Genomic DNA, 25588 nt, shown 5'->3' on the forward strand with positions numbered 1-25588 from the left:
ATGCCTCAATTGAATCTGCCTCCACCACATTTCTAGGCAGTGCATTCCATACTCGAACCACTCGCTGTGTGAAAAAATTTCTCCCAATGTCAAACATATGAACAAGGATCAGGAGTAGGCTATTCGGCCTCTAGAGCCTGCTCTGCCATTTAATAAGATCATGTCTGATCTGATAGTAACCTCAAATCTGCATCCCACCAACCCCCGATAACGTATCACCCCCGTACTTGCCAAGAATCTATCCACCTCTGCCTTAAAGATATTCAAAGACTCCGCTTCCAACACCTTTTCAGGAAGAGAGTTCCAAAAACTCACGACCTTCTGAGAGAAAAAAAAATCGCCTCATCTCCGTTTTAAATGGCGGCCCCTTATTTTTAAACAGTGACCCCTAGTTCTAGATTCTCCTGCATGAGGAAACACCCTTTCCACATCCACCCTGTCAACACCCCTCAGGATCTTATATGTTTCAATCAAGTTGCCTCCTACTCTTCTAAACTCCAGCGGATACAAGCCTAGCCTATCCAACCTTTCTTCATAAGACAACCCGCCCATTCCAGGTATTAACCTGGTAAACCTTCTCTGAAATGCTTCCAACGAATTTATATCCTTCCTTAAATAAGGTGACCAATATTGTAAACAGTATTCCAGATGTGCTCACTAGCGCTCATTTCACATTAGCTTATTTTGCAAATCACTTTAAATCTGAGCAAAGACGTGGAAAGCCATCTCATTAAAATCAGTGATAGATATGGTTACTGTTTATAATTGTGACTGGAGTCACATTCGAGGTACATGAAGCTAGCACCTCCCAGATTTATTAACAAACGCCCTCCAGGCCTATTTCATCCCCAAGAATCTTGACCTCTGCCTCAACCTTTATCATCCCTGTATGCTCAGCTCACACTGCCCAACAACCAGCCACCCCTGCACTGGGGACAGGGTTTCAATTATATCAAGATGGAACAATCAGCCTCTCCTACACTGTGGAACTGCATTTCCTTCATATCATAGAATTATGCAATGGTTAAAGCACAGAAGGAAAGCATTTGACAAATCATGTCTGTGCCAACTCTGCAAGAGTAGCTCATCTTTGGCCAGTAGCATTGCAAATGTTTTCTCTTCAGATAATTGTCCAATTCTCTATTGAAGGCCTCGATTGAACCTGGCTCCACCACATTCTCAGGCAGTGCATTCCAGGTCCCATCCACAACATAAAACAATGTTTCCTCACGTCACCAATGCTTCTTTTTCAATCACCTTAAATGAGTGCCCTCTGGTCCGATTTTTATCTCAAATATGACTTGCTAGAACAAACCTCTATTGCAGATCCATAGTGCAAATGTGGTAAATGCCTTTACTATTAAGAAATGTTTACTAAACTTATTAGAGTTATTTGTGATATTTGTGTCTTCCATCTGGCTTCTCCCTGTCAACATTCTCCACCTCAGATCTCAGGAACCTTCTTCCTTTGGTAGCTTCAAAGATTATCTCCTGATCAGTGCAAACGTTCCCATTCTATTTTTGTCTTCTTATAATCTGTCTTAGAATTCTCTTAAACAAGCAGATTATCAATATAAGGTGAATTGGCATCATCTGTAATACTAGCAGGAAAGTAGTGGCTGCAATTATTCAAGGATGTTGTCCTGTATTGTATACTATCTACCACCAGGGCTGATCACCCGGGTGGCAATAGACTGTTCAATGTTATTGTTTTGTTTTTGTTTCTCTCCCAGACGTTGTTCAATATGGATTTAAGGTTAAAATAATGGGGATTGGATGGTCAAAACTGTTTGCAGTCCCTGCAGGGTAATATTCACTTGACATTCTGAATCATTGTGGCCCTTCTCCCCAGTATCAGTCGAGTTTGTTGGTATGAGGACAAATGTTGTCAACCTGATCGGACAGAAGTATGTCCCCATGTGTGTGGGTGCATGTGTGGGTGTCTGTGTGTGTGAGCACTGCATAAACCTGACATACAGGTTTTGATATCATTGTTCAATATAGAAAACATAGGTCGTTTAACAAATTTAATACTTATTCACCTTATCTCATCAATACAAGAAATCGTATTTGAGATCAATTGTTTCTTTATAGTTGTTCTGAATGATGAGAGTATAACTTTCTCCCGAACCTATCCTAACCCTCCTGCCGGTTCATTTATTGAAACCAGGGACTCTTTTTGTTCTAATGGTGACATTCCCTGTCTGCCCAGTTATCCCTTGAAGTCAGCCCTTGAATTGTGTCCATTGTTTCATCATGTTCCCAATTTTCACGAACAAATGTTGAAATATTTGCTCCACACCCACAGGGTTTCATCTGTTTAAAGCCACAAACAGAAAGGTCCAGTTTTCTCCTGGAGTTTGAGACAAATCAGCTTTCAAAATGATGCGCGTTTCAGCCAATGAGGGAGATCCGGGTTCGCTCACTCCGATTGGATGGAGGACCAGCCGCACCCACTTGGTCCTCCAGTGTCATCCCTTTTTCCTATTGGTCTGGAACTGCTGTCAATCAGCCGGGCATTGTGAGCTGGAGCATGCTCAGCAGGGATGCTGCTGCACACCGGTGCGCAGGCGCCGCGCTGAAAGTGTCTGGTGCATGCGCAGTACGAGTGGTGTCCTGTTTGCGGAGATTTTTTTTCGCTTCTGGAGGCGGCTGGACGGGGAGGATTTGGAAACACTTTGTGGATCCGCAAACCCTGAGGAATAATTATCAGCTCCTGGTTTGCAGCTGCGGGGCTTCTCCCTCCCGGGAACAGGCCCAGGTTAACGGCCGCCATCCTGGGTCAGCGAGTGGAGGATGGTTCACATCAGAGGATGGGGGAGGGGGGACAATAAATAAGAGGTTCCAATCAATGAGGAATCTGTGGGAAGGAAGGAAACCCTGGGACAAAAACAGAATTACCTGGAAAAACTCAGCAGGTCTGGCAGCATTGGTGGAGAAGAAAAGAGGGTCATGAGGACTCGAAACATCAGCTCTTTTCTTCTCCACCAATGCTGTCAGACCTGCTGAGTTTTTCCAGGTAATTCTGTTTTTGCTTTGGATTTCCAGCATCCGCAGTAGCTTTTAGCTTTTTGTTTTTATCTGTAGGAAACCCTGGGAGGTGGGCGGGGAGGATTCAGAAACACCCGCTGGAGGCCCCAAACCCCCAATAAGACTCATTGATTTTATTGTCAGTCCGCAGACAGGAGCTGGAGAACTGAACCCAGGCAGAGGAGAGGGAGGGAGAAAACTGGGAGTGGAGGAAAGAAATGGTGGAGATGGGTTTGGATTTCAGGCCAGGGAGGAGGGAGAGTGTGTGGGATGGGGATGTACAGCTTTCTGTACAGCTCTCTCACTTTTTTTCTGTTTTAAATCAATTTAACAGGGTATTAGAAGGAGAGGATTTATCGTCAGAAAACACAAACAAACATCACTTCAAGGTCAAACAAAGACATTCGATTTATCATAAGCTGACTATCATAGGATTTTGAACATGGAACCAAAAAGCACCTGTCATAAGACTGAGAGACTATACACGTGTTGTCTGTGTGGACGAGGCTTCAGCCATTCATCTGGCCTGTCGAGACACAAGCGCAGTCACACCATGGGGAAACCATGGAAATGTGGAGACTGTGGGAAGGAATTCAATTACCCATCTGAATTGGAAACTCATCGACGCAGTCACACTGGAGAGAGGCCATTCACATGCTCTGTGTGTGGCAAGGGATTCACTACCTTATTTGGTCTCCAGTCACACCAGCGAATTCATACTGAGGAGAAGCCATTCAGCTGCACTTTCTGTGGAAAGAAGTTCAGCCAATCATCTGCCCTCACTGTACACCGGCGAGGTCACACTGGCGAGAGGCCATTCACCTGTTCTGTGTGTGGGAAAGGATTCACTCAGTCATCCCTACTGCTGAAACACCAACGAGTTCACACTGGAGAGAGGCCGTTCACCTGCTCTGTGTGTGGGAAGAGATTTTCTCAGTCATCCCAACTGCTTACACACCAGCGAGTTCATACTGGGGAGAGACCATTCACCTGCTCTGAGTGTGGGAAAGGATTCACTCAGTTAGCCAACCTGCTGACACACGAGCGAGTTCACAAGTGACTGCAGAGGTTGAATTTTCTTGTTAATGCCACTGTTAATCACATCTGGGGCTGAACCATGTTGATTCTGATCATTTAAGTTTGTTTCTGCTGATGTTTGAAGTTATTCAGGGAAGATAGTGGCATAGTGGTAACGTCAATAGACTAATAATCCAGAGGTTCAGGCTAATCCTCTGGGAACACGGGTTCAAATCCCGCCACAACAGCTGGAGGAATTTAAAATCAATTAAAATTTAGAAATTTTAAATAAATCTGGAATATAAAGCTAGTCTCAGGAATGGTCACCATGAAACCATCATCAGTTGTTGTAAAAACCCATCTGGTTCATTAATATCATTTAAGGAAATCTGCAATCCTAACTGGTCTGGCTGCCGTGTGACTCCAGACCGACAGCAATGTGCTTTTCTCTTAACTACCCTCTGCAATGGCTCTGCAAGGCACTCAGTTCAAGGACAATTAAAGATGGGCAACAAATGCTCAAACAGACATGTCCAAGGCCCAGCTGGATGTGGCCCCTGAGGCATTTTCATCCGGCCTGCCATATCGTTGGAGTTAACCGTCCAAGACTTCCCAGACTGAATTTTGACAAATTCTCAGAGAATCTGCTCATCCAATCATAAACGGGTTTCTCCATGCATTGGCTGCTGATAGGCTCACCAGTGGCTGGCTATGTGGGGCCGGAACGGCCTGTGATTGGGCAAGCATTATGTCATCATTTGCCATGAAAGTTTTTAAAATAGCTATTTCTGGCCGGGGTACTCAGAGCAACAGGTAAGTTCACCAGGGGGTGGGTGCTTGGAGCCAGGGGGGAGGGCAGTGGCAGTGCTCAGAGCTGGGGGCAGGGTCTTTGAGCTATGGGAGCCAGGGTGCTCAGAGCCGGGGCAAGGGGCGGAGGTGCTCGGAGCCGGGGGGTGGTGGGGGGGGTGGGTGTGGGGAGGCAGGAGGATGGTGCTCAGAGCTGGGTGAGGGTTAAATCTTGGAGGGGTGGTGCTTGGAGCTAGCAGACTGGGGGAGGGTCTGCCTCGGCCCTGGCCTCTAACTCGGTCCTGAACACCACCCTGACCCCACCCCCACCCGGACCCCCACCTCGGCCCGACCCCAGCCTCCGGAGCCCGGGACCTCATGAGGCCTCGGCGACCTAAATTTCAATTTGCTCGGAGCTGGCAGGATTGGGGGGTGGGGGTGGTTCTTGGGGTTGGGGCGGCGTGTGCTCAGAGCTGGTAGGCTTAGGGAGTTGGGAGCTTGGAGCTGGCGGGATCAGTGAGGGGTCAGCGCTCGGAGCTGGTGGGCTCGGGGTGGGGGGGGTCGGTGCTTGGAGCTGGTGGCATCGGTGGGGTGGGGGGGAGTTTGGGTGCTTGGAGCTGGCGGGCCCCGGTGGGGGGGTGACCTCTGTTTTGACCTCAACAGCCACCGACTTCTGGCGGCCTCGACTTTAATTTTCACCGGTGGGGGCAGGGTGCTCGGAGGTGGTAGCGTCGGACACCTGAGATGGCCTCCATTTTATTTTCACCCGTTCCCGGAGCGGGCGGAGCCGGACCTCGGGTGGCCTTACCGTGAATTTGAGCAGGGCTGAGCTGGGCCCTGTTACCCCTTGTGGAGGGAAGGGCAGAGCAGGGCAACAGGGCAGTACTAAAGGGGGCGAGCTCCAGGGGAGGTGGTGGTGGGTGGTACAAAGGCAGGCATTGAGTTCTTGTGCATGGGGAAAACATGGGCAGAGACCTCACTGAATCAGTGCTGAATGGGTGGAGCAGAGAGCACTGTAAGGCCTAAAACATGCACTTCAGCCCCCGCCCCCCCCAACCCCGAGTGAGAGAAAATCTGAAACGTGGGCCTCCGAGCAAAAAGGTTGGTCAAGCCTGTTCTAAAAGAATAAGGAAAAATAATGTTGTTCATCCTTACAACTGGGCTGGAGCTTAATATTCTGCATTGACAGCTGATTGTGTTCTCAGGGCTGCAGTATCCCTTTAAAAATCATTGTCTTGGGACATCTCCAATTGGAAAATGCTGATTAATTCTTCCTGACAATTCTTACTGACTTGCACATTACACAGAGTGACACCTCCATTATCCACTAGAAAGAAGGGGAATAGGAATTGGTGGAGAACCAAGAGTCCCCAAATGTTACCCCTACCGCCTGGTACAGAAATCCCCTCGTCATGGGAATGGAAACAAGTCCAACTGAAGTAACCAGACATTGCGCCTGTTTCAGCTAAACAGAATAAGTGACAACCATTCACTGACTCATTTCTCAGGGCAATGCCCTGACCAATCAGTGTCAAGCTGCCTGGTTTAAATTTCAAACAATGCTTGGCAATTAACTGTCAGTCACCATCAGCGGTGCATTCTCCATGGCAACGCCACTTGCCAACCAATCAGTACTCTCTTCACATAGCATATAAATTGTTGTTTTCTCCCTTATGTTGGTATTCTTGCGAGTGCCCTGATGAGTGCAAGACAAAAAATGTAGACATCTCTTTTTTTCAGCAATAGCTTCAGTATGTTATCCACAGTATGTAATCAAAAAATTAGGGGAATGAGCTCTCGTGTAGAAATAACTAGATTAACTAGAAAGCAGAATTGTGAGAAATGAATAAAGATATTTCCTTCTCAAAGGGGGGGAAGCTGTAAGAAATGGTACCTTTAAGACTATTACAGAATTATTATCGAATCAGCAGAGATTGCATGAGATTGTCTGACACAAGGTTGTTACTTTTCTCTCTCTCTCACTTTGAAAAAATAGTTCTTAGCAGCCAGAGCCAGGGAAAAACAAAGATAACAGCCGAGGAGAATCTCAACAAGTGTCTGGCAGGAGTTAACAGATGGCACCAAGCATGAGATAAGCTGCAAAATGACCTTGAGGTAAAAAGTGATGGACAGGGGGAGGTGACACCATGGCTACCTTGCCTCTGGTCACGGCCAGATAGGGATTGAACAAGTGATTGACATGGGATAAACTACCAGCCCCTAGAAATAAAGTATATTAATGGGTGCTCAGAGGGAAAGGGGGTAGTCCTCATCGCCAGAAACATTCCTAACTTCCTAACCCCTTGGGTCAGATCGAGAAGACAGAACAAAAGAGAAAGCAGCTACAAACATCAAACAAGAGACTGCTGTCAAAACCACTCTCACCTGTCACAGGTCGGATGTTATTTTATGTCCATTTAGTTTGTGCATCATATTTAATCTATGATTCTTCTTAATAAACTACTTAATAATTAATAAACAATTTTTTGGATAATCTGCAACTCCCGAACCTTAATCTTACAGAGGTGAGGATTAAGGAGGCCAGGGGAGGGGGGGGCGGGGTGGGGGAGCACTTCAAAAGGAAGTAAATTTGTGTTGGAGATGTTTAAAAGACTTGACACACTCCGTGTTTAACAGAAAAGTGATTTATTTGACTTTTGCTGTGGGACACACAGTAAATCCAGTGTCTGAAAGTGATTAACAGGTTGGGTTTTGTGTTTGTCCATCCCGGCTGTGTGACCAATACCTTCTCTGGATCCCAAGGCTCGGCGAGACACTGTGGAAGGTGAGGGGAGCTGGGACTTGTTCATGAGAGTAACGGAAGGTATGAGAACTAAAATCATTGAAAGTTAGAAAGGAGAAAAAGGTCCAAAAATCCAGCAGTGGAGAAATTAAGGACCCAACGCTCTGTGTTTCAAACAACATTAATATCTTGAGATTGGTCAAATGAATTAAACTTCAGCCCAGCTACAGGGCTATTAACATCAGCCCAACTGTCAGGATGAACTTGCTTCAGTCCTGGATGTGATTAACAGCAGTGATAACAGCAGAATCCAACCCCTGCATTCAGTTGTGAACACGCTGGTGTCTCATTAAGTGGAATAAATGAGTGAATCCATTCCCACACACGGAGCAGGTGAAAGGCCTCTCCTCAGTGTGAATTCGCTGGTGTCTCAGCAGAACACCTGTGGTTTTAAAAGTCTTCTCATATTCTGAACATTTGAAAGGTCTGTTATCAGTGTGAACAAGTTGATGTGAATTGAGGTGAGCTCACCGAGTGAATCCTTTCCCGCACACAGAGCAGGTGAATGACCTTTCCCCAGTGTGAACCTGCTGGTGTGTCAGTAGGTGGGATGAACAGGTGAATCCCTTCCCACATACGGAGCAGGTGAATGGCCTCTCCCCTGTGTGAATGCGCTGGTGCATCAGCAGATCCCTTGTAGTTTTAAAGTTCTTCTCACAGTCAGAACATTGGAAAGGTTTCGTATCAGAGTGAACTTGCTAGTGCAGCTTGAGGTTGGTCAAACAAATAAATCCCTTCTGGCAGATGGAGCAGATAAACAGCCTGTCCTCAGTGTGAATTCGCTGGTGTCTCAGCAGGTCACCTGTGGTTTTAAAGCTCTTTCCACATTCAGAACATTGGAAAGGTCTGTTATCAGTGTGAACAAGTTGGTGTGAACTGAGGTGAGATGGTCGAGTGAATCCCTTCCCACACACGGGGCAGGTGAGTGCCTTCTCCCCAGTGTGAACTTGTTGGTGTTTTATGAGGTTCAGTGATTGTCTAAACACTTTCCCGCAATGAGAACAACTGAACTGTCTCTCAGTGTGAACAAACTGGTGCTTGACCAGGTCGTCTCGTCTTTTAAAGCTCTTCTCACAATCAGAGCAGTTAAACAGCCTCTCATCAATGTGCACCAGCTGGTGTCTCAGCAGCTGGGACAGAAAATTGAATCTCTTCCCACACACGGAGCAGGTTAACGGCTTCTCCCGGGTGTGTGAGTCCTCCGGTGTATATGTAAGCTGGAAGATAATGTGAATCCCTCCCCACACAACGAGCAGGTGAACAGCCTCTCCCTGGTGTGACTGCGTCGATGAATTTCCAGCTGGGATGGGTAATTGAATCCCTTCCCGCAGTCCTCACATTTCCATGGTTTCTCCATGGTGTCCCTGTCTTCCTGCCCAATGTAACCCTGAGCTCAATTTACAAGGAGCCATTTCTTCATAGTTTCCCAAAGAGAGATCAGAGTCCTCATTGATTTGAGGCCAAAGTGTAACCTCTTATTTATTGTCCCCCCTCCCCCATCCTCTGATGTGAACCATCCTCCACTCGCTGACCCAGGATGGCGGCCGTTAACCTGGGCCTGTTCCCGGGAGGGAGAAGCCCCGCAGCTGCAAACCAGGAGCTGATAATTATTCCTCAGGGTTTGCGGATCCACAAAGTGTTTCCAAATCCTCCCACCCACCGCCTCGCTCTGACTCTGCTTCTCCGGGACAAACAGGCGCCTCTTTCCGCAAGGCCATCAATCGCACTGCGCATGCTCCAGCATCATTGACACTGCGCCTGCGCACTGTTGGCCGGTTCTTCGTCAGCCACACTGCGCATTCACCGGCTCACGCTGCTCAACTGATTGACGGCAGTTCGGGACCAATAGGAAGAGGGGCAGGTTTGGATGTCCGAGAGGGTGCAGCTGCTGCTCCAACCAATCGGAGTGAATGAGGGGCGGGGCTGAGCCCGGATCTCCCTCATTGGCTGAAACTCTGAATCATTTTGAAAGCTGATTTGCCTCAGACTGCAGGAGAAAACTGGACCTTTCTGTTTGTGGCTTTAAACAGATGAAACCCTGTGGGTGTGGAGCAAATATTTCAACATATTTAAGTGAAATGTGGCAATATGTTGAAACAATGCACAAATAATTTAAGGCCTGACTTCAAGGCATCACAGGGCAGACAGTGAATGTCACCATTAGAACAAGGCGAGTCCTTGGTTTCAATAAATGAACCGGCAGAAGGGTTAGGACAGGTTAGGGAGAAGTTTAATACTGTTATCATTCGGAACAACACAGACTATAATGAAAATACTGATCTCAAAGACAATGTCTTGTAGTATATTGTGCTGAATCAGGTTTAAAAGGCTAAATGATGTACGTTTTCTGTCTTGAAAAATTATTTTAAAATCTGGAACTTAGATAGTGATTAGGTGGGCAGGTTTGGATCAGTGATGAAGTGCCACATCAAAGGTTAATGCAGAAAATAAAAGCTCAGGTGCAGGAGGTAACATATTGGTATGGATAGAAGATTGGCTGGCTAACTGGAAGCAGAGAGTTGGCATAAATGGGTATTTTTCCAGTTGGCAGGATGTGACAACTGGTATGCCACAGGGATCAGTGCTGGGGCCTCAACTTTTTACAAGTTATATAAATGACTTGGATGAAGGGACCGTAGGAATGGTTGCTAAATTTGCTGATGACACAAAGATAGGTAGGAAAGGAAATTGTGAAGAGGATGTAAGAAGGCAACAAAGTACATTGATGGGTTAAGTGAGTGGGCAAAGATCTGGCAAATGGAGTATGACATGGGCAAATGTGAAATCGTTCGTTTTGGCAGGAAGAATAAAAAAAGCATATTTTCTAAATGGTGAGAGATTGAGCAGCTCTAAAATTCAGCAGGATCTGATGTCCCAGTGCATGAATCACAAAAAGTTAGTATGCAGGTACAACAGGTAATTAGGAAAGCTAATAGAATGTTAAGACAGAGATGAGGAGAATTTTTTTCCCTCAGAAGGTTGTGGGTCCTTGGAACTCTCTTCCTCAAAAGGCAGTGAAAGCAGAGTCTTTGAATATTTTTAAGGCAGAGCTAGATAGATTCTTGATGAACAAGGGGGTGAAAGGTTTTCGGGAGTAGGCATGAATGTGGAGTTGAGGCTGCAATCAGATCAGCCATGATCTTATTAAATGGCGGAGCAGGCTCGAGGGGCCGAGTGGCCTACTTCTGCTCTTAATTCATATTCTCGTATGTACTCCAGGAAGCCTTAAAATCATATTGACAATATTTCAGAACTGATTCCCTGTGACAGCAGCAATCTCATTGCTCTCTGTTGGTACGATCGATTGAAGTATTTAAAATGGAGAACATCGACGTATTGATGGATGATATACACAAGGAATTTGTGAACTAACTGAGGATAATAGTGAAGGGAAAGGAAGGACCTGGAAAGCAGCAGACTCTTCGTGTTGTTCCAGGAGAAGTGGGGTCTGCGTGTGTATATGTGAGGTTTAAGCAGCAGTCACATACACAGACACACACTCACAGACATACATGGGGACACTTCCTGTCTGATCAGGTGGACAACATTTTGCCTCACAACAACCAACCTGAACAATACTGGGGATAAGAGCCACAATGTTACAGAAATTCAAGTGAACTTTACCCTTCAGGGACTGCAAGCAGTTTTGGCTGTCAAATTCCACCGCTTTCTCTGAACCTTAAATCAATATTGAACAACATCTGGCAGAGAAGCAGCAAAAAAGAAAAACTTTGAGAGCTCTATTGCCACCCTTGTGAACAGCTCCGGTGAGAGATAGTATACAATGCAGGACAATATCCTTGGATAATTGCAGCCACTACTTTCCTCCTGATATTACAGATGATGTTAATTCTCCTTATATTGATGTTCTGCTTGATGAAGATAATTCTTAGATAGGTTACAAGGAGAAAGAATATCATGGAAATGTTTGCACTGACAAAGAAATAATCTTCGAAGCTACAAAATGAAGAATATATTTCAGCCCCGAGGTGGAGAATGTAGACAGAGAGAAGCCAGATGTGGAAGACATAAATTTGATCAGGTGCATACTGGAACGATGTTTCCACTTGTGGGAGGGACTAGAACCAGGGTATACAGTTTAAGAATAAGAGACCTCCATTTAAGACTGAGTTGAGGAGAAAGTTTTTCTCTTTATGGGTTGCTGGAATGTGGAATTCTCTTCCTCAGAAAGCAGTAGGGGCTGGGTCATTGAATTTATTCAAGGCAGTGTTAGACAGATTTTTGATAGACAAGGGAGTCAAGGGTTATGGAGGACACACGGCAAAGTGGAATTGAGACACAACCAGCTCAGCCATGATCTTATTAAATGGCGGAGCAGGCTCGAAGGGCTGAATGGCCGACTCCTGCTCCTAAGTCCTATGTTCATAAATAATTCTAAAAACTGTATAAAGCATTTCTGTATAATAAAGGCGCTTGCACATATTGAAACTAAAGATCTGCAATAGAGGCTGTTCCTAGCAAGTCATATTTAAGATAAGAGTAGAACCAGGGGACACGAATTGAAGGTGACTGAAAAAAGAAGCAATTGTGAAACGAGGTTTCCATGTTGCAAGTGGGATCTGGAATGCACTGCCTGAGAATGTGGTGGAGGCAGATTCAATTGAGGTCTTCCAAAGAGAATTGGACAATTCTCTGAAGTGAAAAAAAACGCAGGGCTATGTGCCAAAGATGGCGGGAGTGGGACTAGGTGAGTAACTCATGCAGAGAGCTGGCACAGATACGATTTTCGAATGCCTTCCTTCTGTGCTGCAATCATAACATGACACCAGGATATAAGGGAAATGCAGTGCACCAATGCATGAGAGGCTGATTGTTCCTTGTGCCCCGGTGCAGGAGTGGCTACGTTTTGGGCAGTGTAAACTGAGCATACAGAAAAAAGTTTGAGGCCAATGACAAGATTCTTGGGAGTAAAAGAATGCTGGAGGGAGTGGGTTAATAAAACCGGGGAGCTGCAGGCTGCACGAACTTCGAATGTGACCCCAGTAGCAATAATAAGCAGTAAACAAATTTATCTGATTAAATGAGATGGTTTTGCATGTCGGAGTGCCTGTAAATACTCGCTGTAAAGGATGCGGACTCTCAGAAGGCTCCACACCATCAGCTGCTTGTGTGTAACTGATATCCTATCAGTGTAATGTGCACCTGTATTTAATAAAGTGTTATAACCCCTCATTGTGCTTCGTGTCCAGTATCCTCCTCATCCATGGATCTTCTATTTTGCCTACTGAGAAAAAATCTTCCTGATTACTGGCTCATCCCTTTGGCGGCTTCTGTTTCCAGAGCACCCCACGCTGCAGAAGGTCCCCTATCAATGACTATTGGAGTCCAGTGCGCAGATGCAGTGTGGGGGTGCGCTCTGAGCATGCTCAGTGTCAGTCATGGTGACAGAGTGAGGAGGAGCGGACGGTTCGGGAGGCGGGAGGAGATTGTGAGCACAGGGTAGGAATAGAAACCGCAGCTGGACTGGGAACTGGATCAACTTCTGGCGTAGGACCCAGGTCCCGTGTTTACCCCGCGGTAACAGGCCCGGGGGGAGGGAGCGATGGAGCCGGCGGCTGGACGGGGAGGATTTGGAAACACTTTGTGGATCCGCAAACCCTGAGGAATAATGGTCAGCTCCTGGTTTGCAGTTGCGGGGCTTCTCCCGGAGTTCATAAGAATGAGGGAGGATCTCATAGAAACCCATGGAGGTGGGAGTGCGTGGAATGTGGATTTACAGTTTTGAGGAACAATATGAAAATATATTCTATCAGGGAAATGCGATGGCGCAGTGGTAATGTCACTGGACTAGTAATCCAGAGGTTCAAATCCCATAAATCTGGAATTAAAAGCTAGTCTCAGTAATGGTGACTATGAAACTACCATTGATTGTTGTAAAAACCCATCTGGTTCACCAATGTCCTTTAGGAAATCTGTCCTTATCTGGTCTGATCTACATGACTCCAGAGCCACAGCAATGTGGTTGACTTTTAAATGCCCTCTGAAATGCAAGCTACTCAGCTACTGAGTAAGCTAGCAAGCTACTCAGTTCAAGGGTAATCAGGGATGGGCAACAAATGCTGGCAACAACTGCTGGCAACATAGTGACACCAACATCCAGAGAAAGAATAATTTAAAAACTGGAATTGTCTATTCTGAATTTCTACACCCTGTAGTTACAACGATAAATTTTGTAAACTCTTTTTGCAGGTATTAGAAGGGAAGGATTTGTAGATGGAAAACTCTAAATAATCATTTTGGTTTGAGTCACTTGATTATTCTGGACCTGAATATCATGAACCTTTGAATGTGGAAGAAGAAATGTTTGTCTCTTCTGTACGTGGAAAACATTTCAAACATCGGTGTGACTGCAAAAGCACCGAGACACACACACACACGTGAAAGTGTTCCAGTGAACTGACTGGGGAAAGAACTTTAACCAGTTACACAGCCTGAAAAAAAATCACACCATTCACAGTGGGGAGAAACCGTACACATGTTCTATGTGAGGATGAGGCTTCAACTTATTGTCAAGCCTGGAGAGACACAAGGACACCCACACCATGGAGAAACCGTGGAAATGTGAGGACTGTGGGAAAAGATTCAATTCTTCATCCTAGCTGGAAATCCATCGACGCATTCACACTGGGGAGAAGCCATTCAGCTGCACTTACTGTGGGAAGAGGTTCAACAATTCATCCACCCTCGCAACACACCAGCGAATTCACACTGGGGAGAAGCCGTTCACCTGCTCCGTGCGTGGGGAGGGATTCACTTGGACGTCCGGCCTTTGGACACAACAGCGAGTTCACACTGAGGAGAAGCCATTCAGCTGCATTACCTGTAGAAGGAGTTTCAGGCAGTCATCCAACCTTCTGACTCACCAACGCACTCACACTGGGGAGAGACCTTTCACCTGCTCCTCATGTGAGAAAGCATTCACAAGGTCCTCCAGCCTGCTGAGACACCGGCAAATTCATAAGTGACTGCAGGGGTTGGATTCTGTTGTTATTGCTGCTGTTAATCACATCCAGGATTGATAGTATTGTGGAATATTGTGCGCAGTTTTGGTCTCCTTACTTAAGAAAGGATATACTTGCCATAGAGGGAGTGCAGTGAAGGTTCACCAGACTGATTCCTGGGATTGCAGGATTGTCGTGTGAGGAGAGATTGGGCTGACTAGTCCTGTATTCACTGACGTTTAAAAGAATGAGAGGGGATCTGTTTGAAAGATATAAAATTCTTAGAGTTGAACAGACTGGATGCAGGAATGATGTTTCCTCTGGCTGGGAGGGGGAGGGGTGTTGGGGGGTGGGGGGCGGGGAGAGAGGTGTCCTGAACAAGGGATCTGTCTCAGGATACTGGATAAAACGTTTAGGACTGAGATGAGGAGAAACTTCTTCACTCAAAGGGTGACGAACCTGTGGAATTCTCTGCCACAGAAGTCTGTGGAGGCCGAGTCATGCAATATATTTAAGAAGGAAATAGATCGGTTTCTGGACTCTGAAGGTATCAGGGGGAATGCCGAGAGATTGGGAGGATGGCGTTGAGATAGAGGATCAGCCATGATCATACTGAATGGCAGAGCAGGTTCGAGGGCCGAATGACCTACTACTGCTCCTATTTTCTTTGTTTCTTTCTCAGGTTTGTTCCTGCTTACGTTAACAACCCCGAGAACTGGATGGAGTTTAATATTCCTGAGATGTCACTGATTTTCGCGGCTGCAGTGTCCCTTTTTAAAAGCCCCATCTGTGATCTTTCCCCTCTCAACTGGAACTCGTTTACAATAAAGTACTGAACTTTCACTTCAATCCCAAATTGGTCTTTGGTGCAAAATCTACAATTCAGTGTCTGAAAGGTTCCACTGATTAACATCTCCAATTAGAAAGTGTTGATTAGTCTTTGCTGACAATTCTTACTGACTTCCACATTCTTCACAGTGACACCTCCGTTATGAAATTATCAAAGAAGAATCAAAATATTAAAATATTTTACAGGCACATCAATAAAAGCTTCATCGATCAACATTGATATCGATGAAGCTTGGAAGTCGCTGAGTTCAATCATTTCTGACACAGCAGCAGCAACATTTGGTAAAGGTGGAACCCACAACAACGACTATTTTGAGAACTAATCAGCAGACATGACAACTGTTATTTAAGTAAAAAGCAAAACCTACCTGATGCACAACATAGACCCAACAGCTAGAACCCTCCGTAACTTGAATGTAGGCAAGACAGTCGTGTAAAAGACGGAGATACTGTTCGATGTCATGAAGCTATTAATGTCTATAATATTTTGGAAAATATTTTTCTTTTAAAATAGAGGTTTGGTCTGCGGGCATGTCTTAATTGGTTTAAAGCTGGTTAGTCTGGGTGCATTGAAATGTGCTAGTTTTGTTATGTAACAGAGATAGCATGAATTTACATTTTTTGAATAGATCATTCAACAATTGGGGTGAAAATTGACACTTTTCTAGCAGCTGCCAAGCAATATGTTTATATTACTCTAAACTTGGTATTATGAAAGAAGTTTCATTGTTAAAAGGTGACATTCAAAGAGGTTGTTGATACAATGAGAATTAACATTCAATGGGGCTGGTAGGTATAATTTCTGTAGTTTTCGGGTGTGCAGGCAGAGGCAATGTAAGGTCAAAAGGCAGCTGCAAGCCTCCAACTGGCTCCAAAGTGAAAATAAGCTCATTTTGAATTCGTGAGGTGAAAATGTTTTACCTGGTGTTTGGTTAAGTCTATGGGTTGCTGTTGCCTTAATGGAGACTAGTTTAGGAATTTGTTAAAAACTATAACAGTAATAATTTGTAGCCATGTGTATATGTTTTATCCTGTGTAAATTAATAAATGTTTCAGTTAGGTTAACATAAAACCTCGAGAACTGATGGTCTGATTCCTGAATTTAAGGCCGCACCTCAAACATAACACTCAAAATTATAGGTTATGACAGTTGTTTAAAGTTTCCCTCTGGGATTTTTAAATAACTATACTTCATCAACTGCATTTGTCATAACAGCAAATAAACACCGGATCGACCTGCGTCAATAAATTCAACCAGCCTGCGACATAGGAAATCTATGTGCTACGTAGTGATTGGATGAACAGGGCACATGGTTTGACCATCACCAAAGTTGACTCCCACTGAAATCTTATGGTGAAGTGCTCACCAACAGAAGTAATCAGATGTCATGCTGGGTTGAACATTACTGTGATCTGTACATCCATGAGATGGACATCTCCCAGTCTCTTTGACTCTCCAGTAACTTCCTGTTATGGTTAGTTGGACAAGGAACCCTCATCACTTGAGCTCGAAAAGGCCATTGATTGTTCAGCAAACGGAAAGTCACCCAGCTTAATGGAATTCCAGCTGAACTGCTCAAGCACGGAAAGTCCCATCTATTGTTAGCACCCACTTCTCTGTTGGGAGGTAGGAACCATTCCACATGCGTGACACAAAAATCATCACAATAACCAAAAGCAAAAGGTGACAGAAGAGATTGTGACTACAGGGCCATCTTTTAAAGACTTTATCTTTTTGCAGACCGAGTCTTTGGAGAACCACAGTGGTGTTTCTTGCTGGTAGTTCTACAGTGGACATGATCTTCTCCATACACCAGCTACAAGAGAAGTTGGAAGAAGAAGAAAGGAAGAGCAATAGTGATAGGGGATTCGTTAGTTAAGGGAACAGAGAGGTGTTTCTGCAGCTGTCGACATGACTCCAGGATGGTATGTTACCTTCCTGGTGCCAAGGTCAAGGATGTCACCGAGTGGGTGCAGGATATTCTTCTGGGGGAGGGTGAACAGCCAGAGGTCGTGGTCCACGTTGGTACCAATCACTTAAGTAGGAAGAGGGATGTTGTCCTGCAGACAGAATTTAGGGAGCGAGGTAGAAAATTAGCAAGCAGGACCTCAAATGTATTATTCTCCATCTTACTTCCAGTGCCATGTGCACGTGAGTATAGAAATAGGAGGATAAGGCAGATGAATGTGTGGCTGGAAAGATGTTGCAGGAGGGAGGGCTTTAGATTCCTGGGACACTGGGACTGGCTCTGAGGGAAGATGGCACCTGTACAAGCCGGAAGTGGTGCAGCTGAACAGAGCCAGGACTGAGCTCCTTGAGATGTGTTTGCTTGTCCTGTTGAGGGGGGGGGGGGGGGGGTGGAGGGGGGGTGCCGGGTGGGGGGCTTCAAACTAAATAAGCAGGGGTGTGGGAACCAGGAGAAAATATTAGAGAGTAATACCAAGATGCACAAAATACTGGGAGAGACAGATAACACTGGAATAGCAAATAGGGAGTGAGGGAGAAAGTAACACACTGAAAATCAGGGTTATACTATATATATGTGAATGCACAGAGTATAGTAGATAAGATTGCTGAGTTACAGGCACAGATTGCCAGGTGGAAATATTATGTTGTGGCAATAACAGAGACCTGGCTCAGGGAAGGGCAGGACTGGGTGTTAAATATTCCTGGATACGTGTTGAGGAAAGATCGGGCAAGAAGAAAAGCAGGAGCAGTGGCTGTATTGATTAAGGAAAGCATTGCAGTATTGGAGAAAGAGGATGTCCTAGAGGGTTCAAGGACAGAATCAATTTGGCTAGAGCTAAGGAACAAAAAGGGTGCAATTACATTGCTCAGTGTAGCCTATAGACCACCAACTCGTGGGAAGGATGTAGAGGAACAAATCTGCAGGGAAATAGCAGAGAGGTGCAAACATTATATAGTAGTTATAATGGCGGACTTTAATTTCCTGAATATAGACTGAGATAGTGGTAGTGTAAAGAGTAGAGAGGGGCAAGAGTTCCTAGGGTGTGTTCAGGCAAATTTTCTACAGCATGTGTCCAGCCCAACAAGAAAGGAAGCACTGCCAGACCTGGTTCTTGGAAACGATGTGAGCCAAGTAGATCAGGTGTCAGTGGGGGAATATGCAGGAGACAATGATCATTCTATCATAAGGTTTAGGATGATGGTAGAAAAGGACAATGTGCAATCCAGAGTAAGAATAATTAACTGGGGGAGGGCCGACTTCAATAGAGCCCTGGGCCGGATAGACTGGAACCAGAGGTTGGTGGGAAGATGTAGCTGAATAATGGGCTACCTTCAAAGAAGAAATGGTTCGAGGTATATTCCCTCAAAAGGGAAAGGTAGGGCAAACAAATCCAGAGCTCCCTGGATGAAAAATGAGATCGAAATTAAGATAAAGGAGAAAAAGTGTGCCGATGACAGGTGTCAGATAGAAAATACAATTGGGAACCAATCATACTATAGAAGGTTCAGAGGGGAGGTGAAAATGCAAATAAGAGAAGCAAAGAGGGGTCATGAGAAAAAAACTGGTAGCCAACATAAAGGGGAATGGCAAAGTCTTCTATAGGTACATAGGTAGGGTCGATTCGGGGCCAAAAGGGGGGATTACACATGGAGACAGGGTGAGGTGTTAAATTAATATTTTGCATTGTCTTTACCAAGGAAGCAGATGCTACACAGGCCACGGTGACAGAGGAGGAACCTCTGTCACTGGAAGGGTACAAAATTGATAAGGGGGAAGTGTTGGTTGAACTGTTGGTACTTAAAGTTGACAAGGCACCAGGGCTGGATGAGATGCATCCAAGGAAGTGGGGGTGGAATTTGCAAGGGCACTGGCCATAATCGTTCAGTCTTCCTTTGACTCAGGGGAGGTGCCAGAGGACTGGAGAATTGCAAACATTACGCCCTTGTTCAAAAAATGTTGTAAGGATAAGCCCAACATTTACAGACCAGTCAGTTTAACTTCGTTGGTGGGGAAGCTTCCAGAGGAAGTTATTCGGGATAGAATTAGTCATCACATGGAAGAATGTGGGTTGATTAGGAAGAGCCAGCAATGATTTCTAAAGGGGAAATCGTGTTTAGCAAACTTGCTGGAGTTCTTTGAAGAGGTAACAGGGACGTTTGATGAGGGGAATGCTCTTGATGTGTTTATGGACTTTCAAAAGGCATTCAATACAGTGCTGCACAACAGACATGTGAGAAAGTTATACTTCATGGAATAAAAAGGACAATAGCAATGTGAATACAGAATTGGCTGAATAATAGGAAACAGAGAGTAATGGTCAATGGATATTTTTCTGGCTGGAGGAAGGTTTCTAGTGGAGATCCCCAGAGGTAGGTATTGGGACCCTTGCTTTTTGTGATCAATATTAATGATCTAGATCCTGGTGTGCAGGGGACAATTTCAAAGATTGCAGATGATACTAAACTTGGAAGCACTGTAAACTGTGAGGCAGACAGCAGAGAACTTCAAAAGGACATCGGCAAGTTGGTGGAGTGGGCAGACAGATGGCAGATGAAGTTTAAAGTGGAGAAGTGTGAGATGATGTATTTTGGTAGAAAGAACATGGAGAGGCAATATAAAATAAGGGGTACAATTCTTAAGAGGGTGCAGGAGCAGGGGGGCCTGGGTGTATATGTGCATAGATCATTGAAGGTGGCAGGACAGGTGAAGAGAGCTGTTAATAAAGCATACAGTATTCTGGGCTTTTTAATGGTGCATAGAGTACAAGAGCAAGGAGATTATGCTGAATTTATATCAGGCACTAGCTAGACCTCACCTGGAGTATTGTGTACAGTTCTGGGTGCCACAGTTTAGGAAGTATGTGATACATTGGAGAGAGTGAAGACGAGGTTTACAAGAATGGTTCCATGGATGAGAAACTTCAGTTATAAAAATAGATTGGAGAGGCTGGGACTGTTCTCCTTGGAGAGGAGATTTGATGGAGATGTTCAAAATCATGAGGGGGTTGGATAGAGTAGATGGGGGGAAACTGTTCCTGCTCCTAAAAGGATAGAGAACAAGAGGGCACTAATTTAATGTGGTTTACAAAAGAAGCAAATGTGATGTGATTAGAAAAAAATCACTCAGCAAGTCGTTCAAGTCTGGAATGTACTGCCTGAAATTGTGGTGGAGGCAAGCTCAATCGAGGCATTCGAGGGCATTGGGTGATTATCTGAATAGAAACAATGTGCAAGGCTACACAGAAAAGGTGGAGAGTGGCACTAAGTCATGATGCTCATTTGGACAGCCAGTACAGACACATTGGGCCAAATGGCCTCCTTTTGTGCCATAACAATTCTGTGCTTCTGTGATTATTAGAAGGATTTATGATCCCAGTTTGAGCTGGAAAATCATGGGTAAAATCATGAAAAGGTCATTCACCAGCTTAATGTGGAAATGACTCATATAAAAGCCACATACTGCGGATGCTGGAAATCTGAAATAAAAACAAAATGCTGGAAAAACTCAGCAGGTCTAGTAGCTTCTGTGGAGAGAGAAACATTTAATGTTTCAAATCTGAATGACTCTTCTTCAGAAGAAGCGATTCACTCAGTCACCCCATTCGCTGACACAGCAACACAGTTACACTTGAGAAAGACCATTTAGATACGGCATTTGTGCAAAGGGGTTGACTCACTTTGCCCACCTGTTAGCACTCCAGTTTTAAACCTTCAGAGGCTTTGATCCAAAATTGCGACCTTCCTACTGACAACACAGTGTTTGAATGTTCTGTGTATGGGAAGAAAGGTCACTTGTTTAAACCGTCTACTGAGAGTCCAGTGAGTTCACAATTAACCATCGGTGTATGTTCTGCGGTTAATTATACTGGGACAGAACTATGGTGGAGGGCGAGTGCACTTTGGTTGCCGTATCAATTGACTAAATAATTTTATATCACACAAACACAAAGTGCTGGAAAAACTCAGCAGGTCTGACAGCATCTGTAGAGAAACAGACTTGACGTTTCAAGTCCGTAAGATTCTTCTTTCGAGCTGAACAAGAGTCAGCTCTGAAGAAGAGTCATTCGGACTCGAAACATCAAGTCTGTTTCTCCACAGATGCTGTCAGAACTGCTGAGTTTTTCCAGAATTTTCTGTTTTTGTTTCAGATTTTCGGCGTCCGCATAATTTTGCTTTTATAATAATTTTATATCTTGGCCCTGTGGCTCCAATCAGCATCGGATCACAAAACATAATTTTCTGTTGAACACAATCACGTTTCAATGGCAGCATTTTACCCAGCATTCGCCGAGGGGCGGAATAGACCCTATTCTTTTTAAAAACAAAAAGCTTAAAGCTTCACCACACCCTATTCTTTATATTCATTCACGGGATGTGGGCGGTGCCGGTTCGGCCATGGTTGAGAGGAGCTCCTTGCGCAGGCGCGGTACCGGGCAGCGACAGGAACATGCGCAGTCCAGAGAGTCCGGAGCTGACCGAAGGACTGAGAAATATCGCGAACAGGCGACTGGGCAGGAATGGAAGCGGCGGAGTTGGCGGGGATCTTCATAAACAGCCAGTCTGAAACTGTGATTAAGAAGCTACCGGTCCTGCGGTCGCATCGAACGAGGCGGCGGCAGGTGGAGCCCGCTTTGCCTTCGGAGAGAGGCCCAAGTAAACGGCCGCCATTTGAAAATGGGACAATGTGCAGCAGGGCGCATGCGCCGCCGCCGCCATCTTTCTAGTGGGAAATGTGCAGCTGGACTCAATCACAGAGTAGAAGAGGTTCTTCGGCCCATCGAGTCTGCACCGACACGTGAGAAACACCTGACCTACCTACCCAATCCCATTTACCAGCACTCGGCCCATAGCCTTGAATGTTATGACGTGCCAAGTGCTTACCCAGGTACTTTTTAAAATGATAAAAGCAAAATACTGCGGATGCTGGAAATCTAGAACAAAAACAAAAATACCTGGAAAAACTCAGCAGGTCTGACAGCATCTGCAGAGAGGAATACAAATGACGTTTCGAGTCCGTATGACCCTTCATCAGAACTAAGACTTATAGAAATGAGGTGAAATATAAGCTGGTAGAAGGGGGTGGGACAGGAGAGCTCGATAGGGGGCCAGTGACAGGTGGAGGCCAAGAAGAGATTTCCAGCTTTTCAAGGATGTGAGGCAACCCGCCTCCACCACCCTCCCAGGCAGTGCATTCCAGAACGTCACTACCCTCTGGGTAAAGAAGTTTTTCCTCACATCCCCACTAAACCTCCTGCCCCTCACCTTGAACTTGTATCCCCTCGTGACTGACCCTTCAATTAAGTGGAACGGCTGCTCCCTATCCACCCTGTCCATGCCCTTCATAATCTTGTACACCTCGATCAGGTCGCCCCTCAGTCTTCTCTGTTCCAACGAAAACAACCCAAGTCTATCCAACCTCTCTTCATAACTTAAATGTTTCATCCCAGGCAACATCCTGGTGAATCTCCTCTGCACCCCCTCCAGTGCAATCACATCCTTCCTATAATGTGGCGACCAGAACTGCACACAGTACTCCAGCTGTGGCCTCACCAAGGTTCTATACAACTCCAACATGACCTCCCTACTTTTGTGATCTATGCATCGATTGATAAAGGCAAATGCCCCATCTGCCTTTTTTACCACCCCACTGACGTGCCCCTCCGCCTTCAGAGATCTATGGACACACATGCCGAGGTCCCTTTGTTCCTCAGAACTTCCTAGTGTCATGCCGTTCATTGAATACTTCCTTGTCAAATTACTCCTTCCAAAGTGTATCACCTCACATTTTTCAGGGTTAAATTACATCTGCCACTTATCTGCCCATTTGATCGTCCTGTCTATATCTTCCTGTAGCCCAAGACACTCCCAAAGCAATTAAGGGAGCAAACAGGGGGAATGAGAAAGCTCTGGCTAGAAAAGCAGGGAAAATCCCAAGATATTCCAGAAGTATATCAATAGGAAGAGGATAACCAGGAAAACAGTAGGACCCATTAGGGACCAAGGGGGAAATCTATGGGTGGAGCCGGAGTGACGGTCTGGAATGCACTGCCTGGGAGAGTTGTGGAGGCGTGTTGCCTCACACCTTTTTAAAAAGTACCTGGATGAGCACTTGGCACGTCATAACATTCAAGGCAATGGGCCAAGTGCTGGTAAATGGGATTAGGTAGGTAGGTCAGGTGTTTCTCACGTGTTAGTGCAGACTCGATGGGATGAAGGGTCTCTTCTGCACTGTGAGATTCTGTGATTAAGCTCCACCCTGCACTTTCTGTATTCCACTAATGCCTCCACTGATTTGCTCCCCTTGTACCTGCTAAAAGCCTCTCTTTTCCTTCTCATCATATCCTGAATATCTCTGGTCATCCATGGTTTTCTCGTCTTGTTACTCCTTCCTCGTCTTGTTACTCCTTCCCATCACCCTAGAGGGAACAAGTTGAGCCTGTATCTTTCCCATTTCCTTTTTGAACGCCCCCTCCTGCTCTTTTGTAGATTTCCCCACAAGTAGCTGTTCCTAGTCTACCTTGGCCAGATCCTGCCTTATTTTACGAAAATCTGCTCTCCCCCAATTCAAAACATTTTTTTTGCAACTTGTCTGTTTCTTTGTCCAAAACAAGCTTAAATTGTACCATGTTGTGGTCACTATCACTAAAATGCCCCCCACATGTGCGTTCATCCCTTTCCTTGTCAGCAGGAGGAGAGAATATTGAGAGTGTCTATCCTGGACTGACAGGGATGGATTTTGGAAACTCTTTTTACAGGGGGTTAAAAGGGGAGGGAGGATTTACACACACCAAACTCAAACCAAGAGAAATGTATTTTTCCTCTGAATGCCTGTCCTGGACTGACAGTCATGGATTTTGGAAATTTCTTTTCCAGGATATGAGAGGCAGAGGATCGACGGACAGGAAACTCAAACCAAACATCACATCAAGATCTGACAGAGTCATGTGATTCATCAGGACCTGAATATCATCAAACTTTTAATGTGGAAGGTAAACAACTTATCAGTTCTACCTGTGTGCAAAGATTTCAAGTAAGGGTAAGAATAATTAACTGGGGGAAAGCCAACTTCAATGGGGTAAGAATGGATCTGACCCAGGTAAGTTGGAATTTCAAAGGGAATGGAGTTTAAAAATAGGGAAGCCTTGCTAAAACTATACAAGGCACTAGTTGGACCACGCCTAGAATACTGTGAAGAGTTTTGGTCCCCTTCTCTCAGCAAAGATATGCTGGCATTGGAGGCAGTCCAGAGAAGGTTCTTGAGGTTGATCCCGGGTATGGAGGGATTTTCTTATGAGGAGAGGTTGAGTAGGCTGGGCCTGTACTCATTGGAGTTTAGAAGTGTGAGAGGTGATCTTATTGAAACATATAAGATTCTTAGGGGTCTTGACAGGGTAGATGCTGAATGGGAGAGTCTAGGACCAGGGGGCATAATCTCAGAGTAAAGGGTCACCCATTTAAGACAGGGATGAGGAAGAATTTCTTCTCTCAGAGGGTCGTGAACCTGTGGAATTCTTTACTGCAGAGGGCTGTAGAGGTTTGGTCGTTAAGTATATTCAAGGCTGAGATAGACAGATTTTTAACCTGTAAGGGAATCAAGGGTTATGCAGGAAAGTGGAGTTGAGGATTATCAGATTAGCCATGACCTTATTGAATGGCGTACTTCTGCTCCTACATCTTATGGTCTTATGAATCAAAGGTTGGCAGGTGAAACTAACTGAGCAATGGACTGCCTTTAAAGAAGAGAGTTCTGACACAGTAAAGATTCCCATGAAGGGGAAAGGTAGGGTAAACAAATCCACAGCCCCCTCAATGAGAAAAGAGATAGAGATTGAGATATAGGAGAAAAAGTGTGCTTATGACACATGTCAGCTGGATAATAAAATCAAGAATCAGGATGAATAGAGAAGGTTCAGAGGGATTTGGAAAACCAAATAAGAAAAGCCAAGAGAGCACAAAAAGAGACTGAAAGCAAACATGGAAATAAATCAAGAAGTCTTCCATGGGCATGTAAATAGTAAAAGGATGGTAAAAGGAGGAGTGGAGGCAATTAGGAACCAAAGAGGTGATTTATGCATGGAGGCAGGGAGCATGGATGAGGTACTAAATGAATATTTTGCATCTGCCTTTACCAAGGGAAAATATGCTGCACAGGTGATTGTGAAAGAGGAGACA

At 45.2% G+C, this 25588-nt stretch overlaps 5 protein-coding genes across 7 annotated transcripts in view; 4 read left to right on the forward strand and 1 right to left on the reverse strand.

Moving 5' to 3' along the window:
- The window catches only part of LOC144697427 (uncharacterized), an 87418-nt gene extending 78077 nt beyond the window's left edge, over positions 1-9341 (reverse strand). Inside the window, exon 1 of the mRNA XM_078569403.1 lies at positions 9297-9341. The gene's annotated coding sequence lies outside the window, so the exon portion shown is untranslated. The remainder of the gene's footprint in view (positions 1-9296) is intronic.
- LOC144697392 (uncharacterized) overlaps positions 1-25588 on the forward strand; it is a 558602-nt gene that overhangs the window by 434555 nt on the left and 98459 nt on the right. The window lies entirely within an intron of this gene.
- LOC144697062 (uncharacterized) overlaps positions 1-25588 on the forward strand; it is a 464933-nt gene that overhangs the window by 74725 nt on the left and 364620 nt on the right. The gene's annotated exons all lie outside the window — the stretch shown is intronic.
- LOC144697323 (uncharacterized) overlaps positions 1-25588 on the forward strand; it is a 90979-nt gene that overhangs the window by 62821 nt on the left and 2570 nt on the right. The window contains exons 1-2 of one of the 3 annotated variants that reach the window (XM_078569306.1): positions 21864-22069; positions 24290-24405. The exons of 1 other annotated variant lie outside the window; for it this stretch is intronic. The gene's annotated coding sequence lies outside the window, so the exon portion shown is untranslated. Of the gene's footprint in view, positions 1-21863; positions 22302-24289; positions 24406-25588 lie in introns of those variants that run through there. One more of the 3 variants, XM_078569305.1, reaches the window with a different exon arrangement.
- Positions 3473-4260, forward strand: LOC144697230 (uncharacterized). The gene has a single exon (XM_078569145.1). The coding sequence runs from the start codon at positions 3473-3475 to the stop codon at positions 4088-4090; it is 618 nt and encodes a 205-aa protein (XP_078425271.1). The 3' UTR covers positions 4091-4260.

This window comes from Cetorhinus maximus, chromosome 23 (genome assembly GCF_964194155.1).
Source record: "Cetorhinus maximus chromosome 23, sCetMax3.hap1.1, whole genome shotgun sequence".
Classification (NCBI taxonomy): Eukaryota; Metazoa; Chordata; class Chondrichthyes; order Lamniformes; family Cetorhinidae; genus Cetorhinus; species Cetorhinus maximus.

Coding starts and splice junctions, on each gene's coding strand:
- LOC144697230 (XM_078569145.1), top strand. CDS start 3,473: ATGGAACCAAAAAGCACCTGTCATAAGACTGAGAGACTATACACGTGT.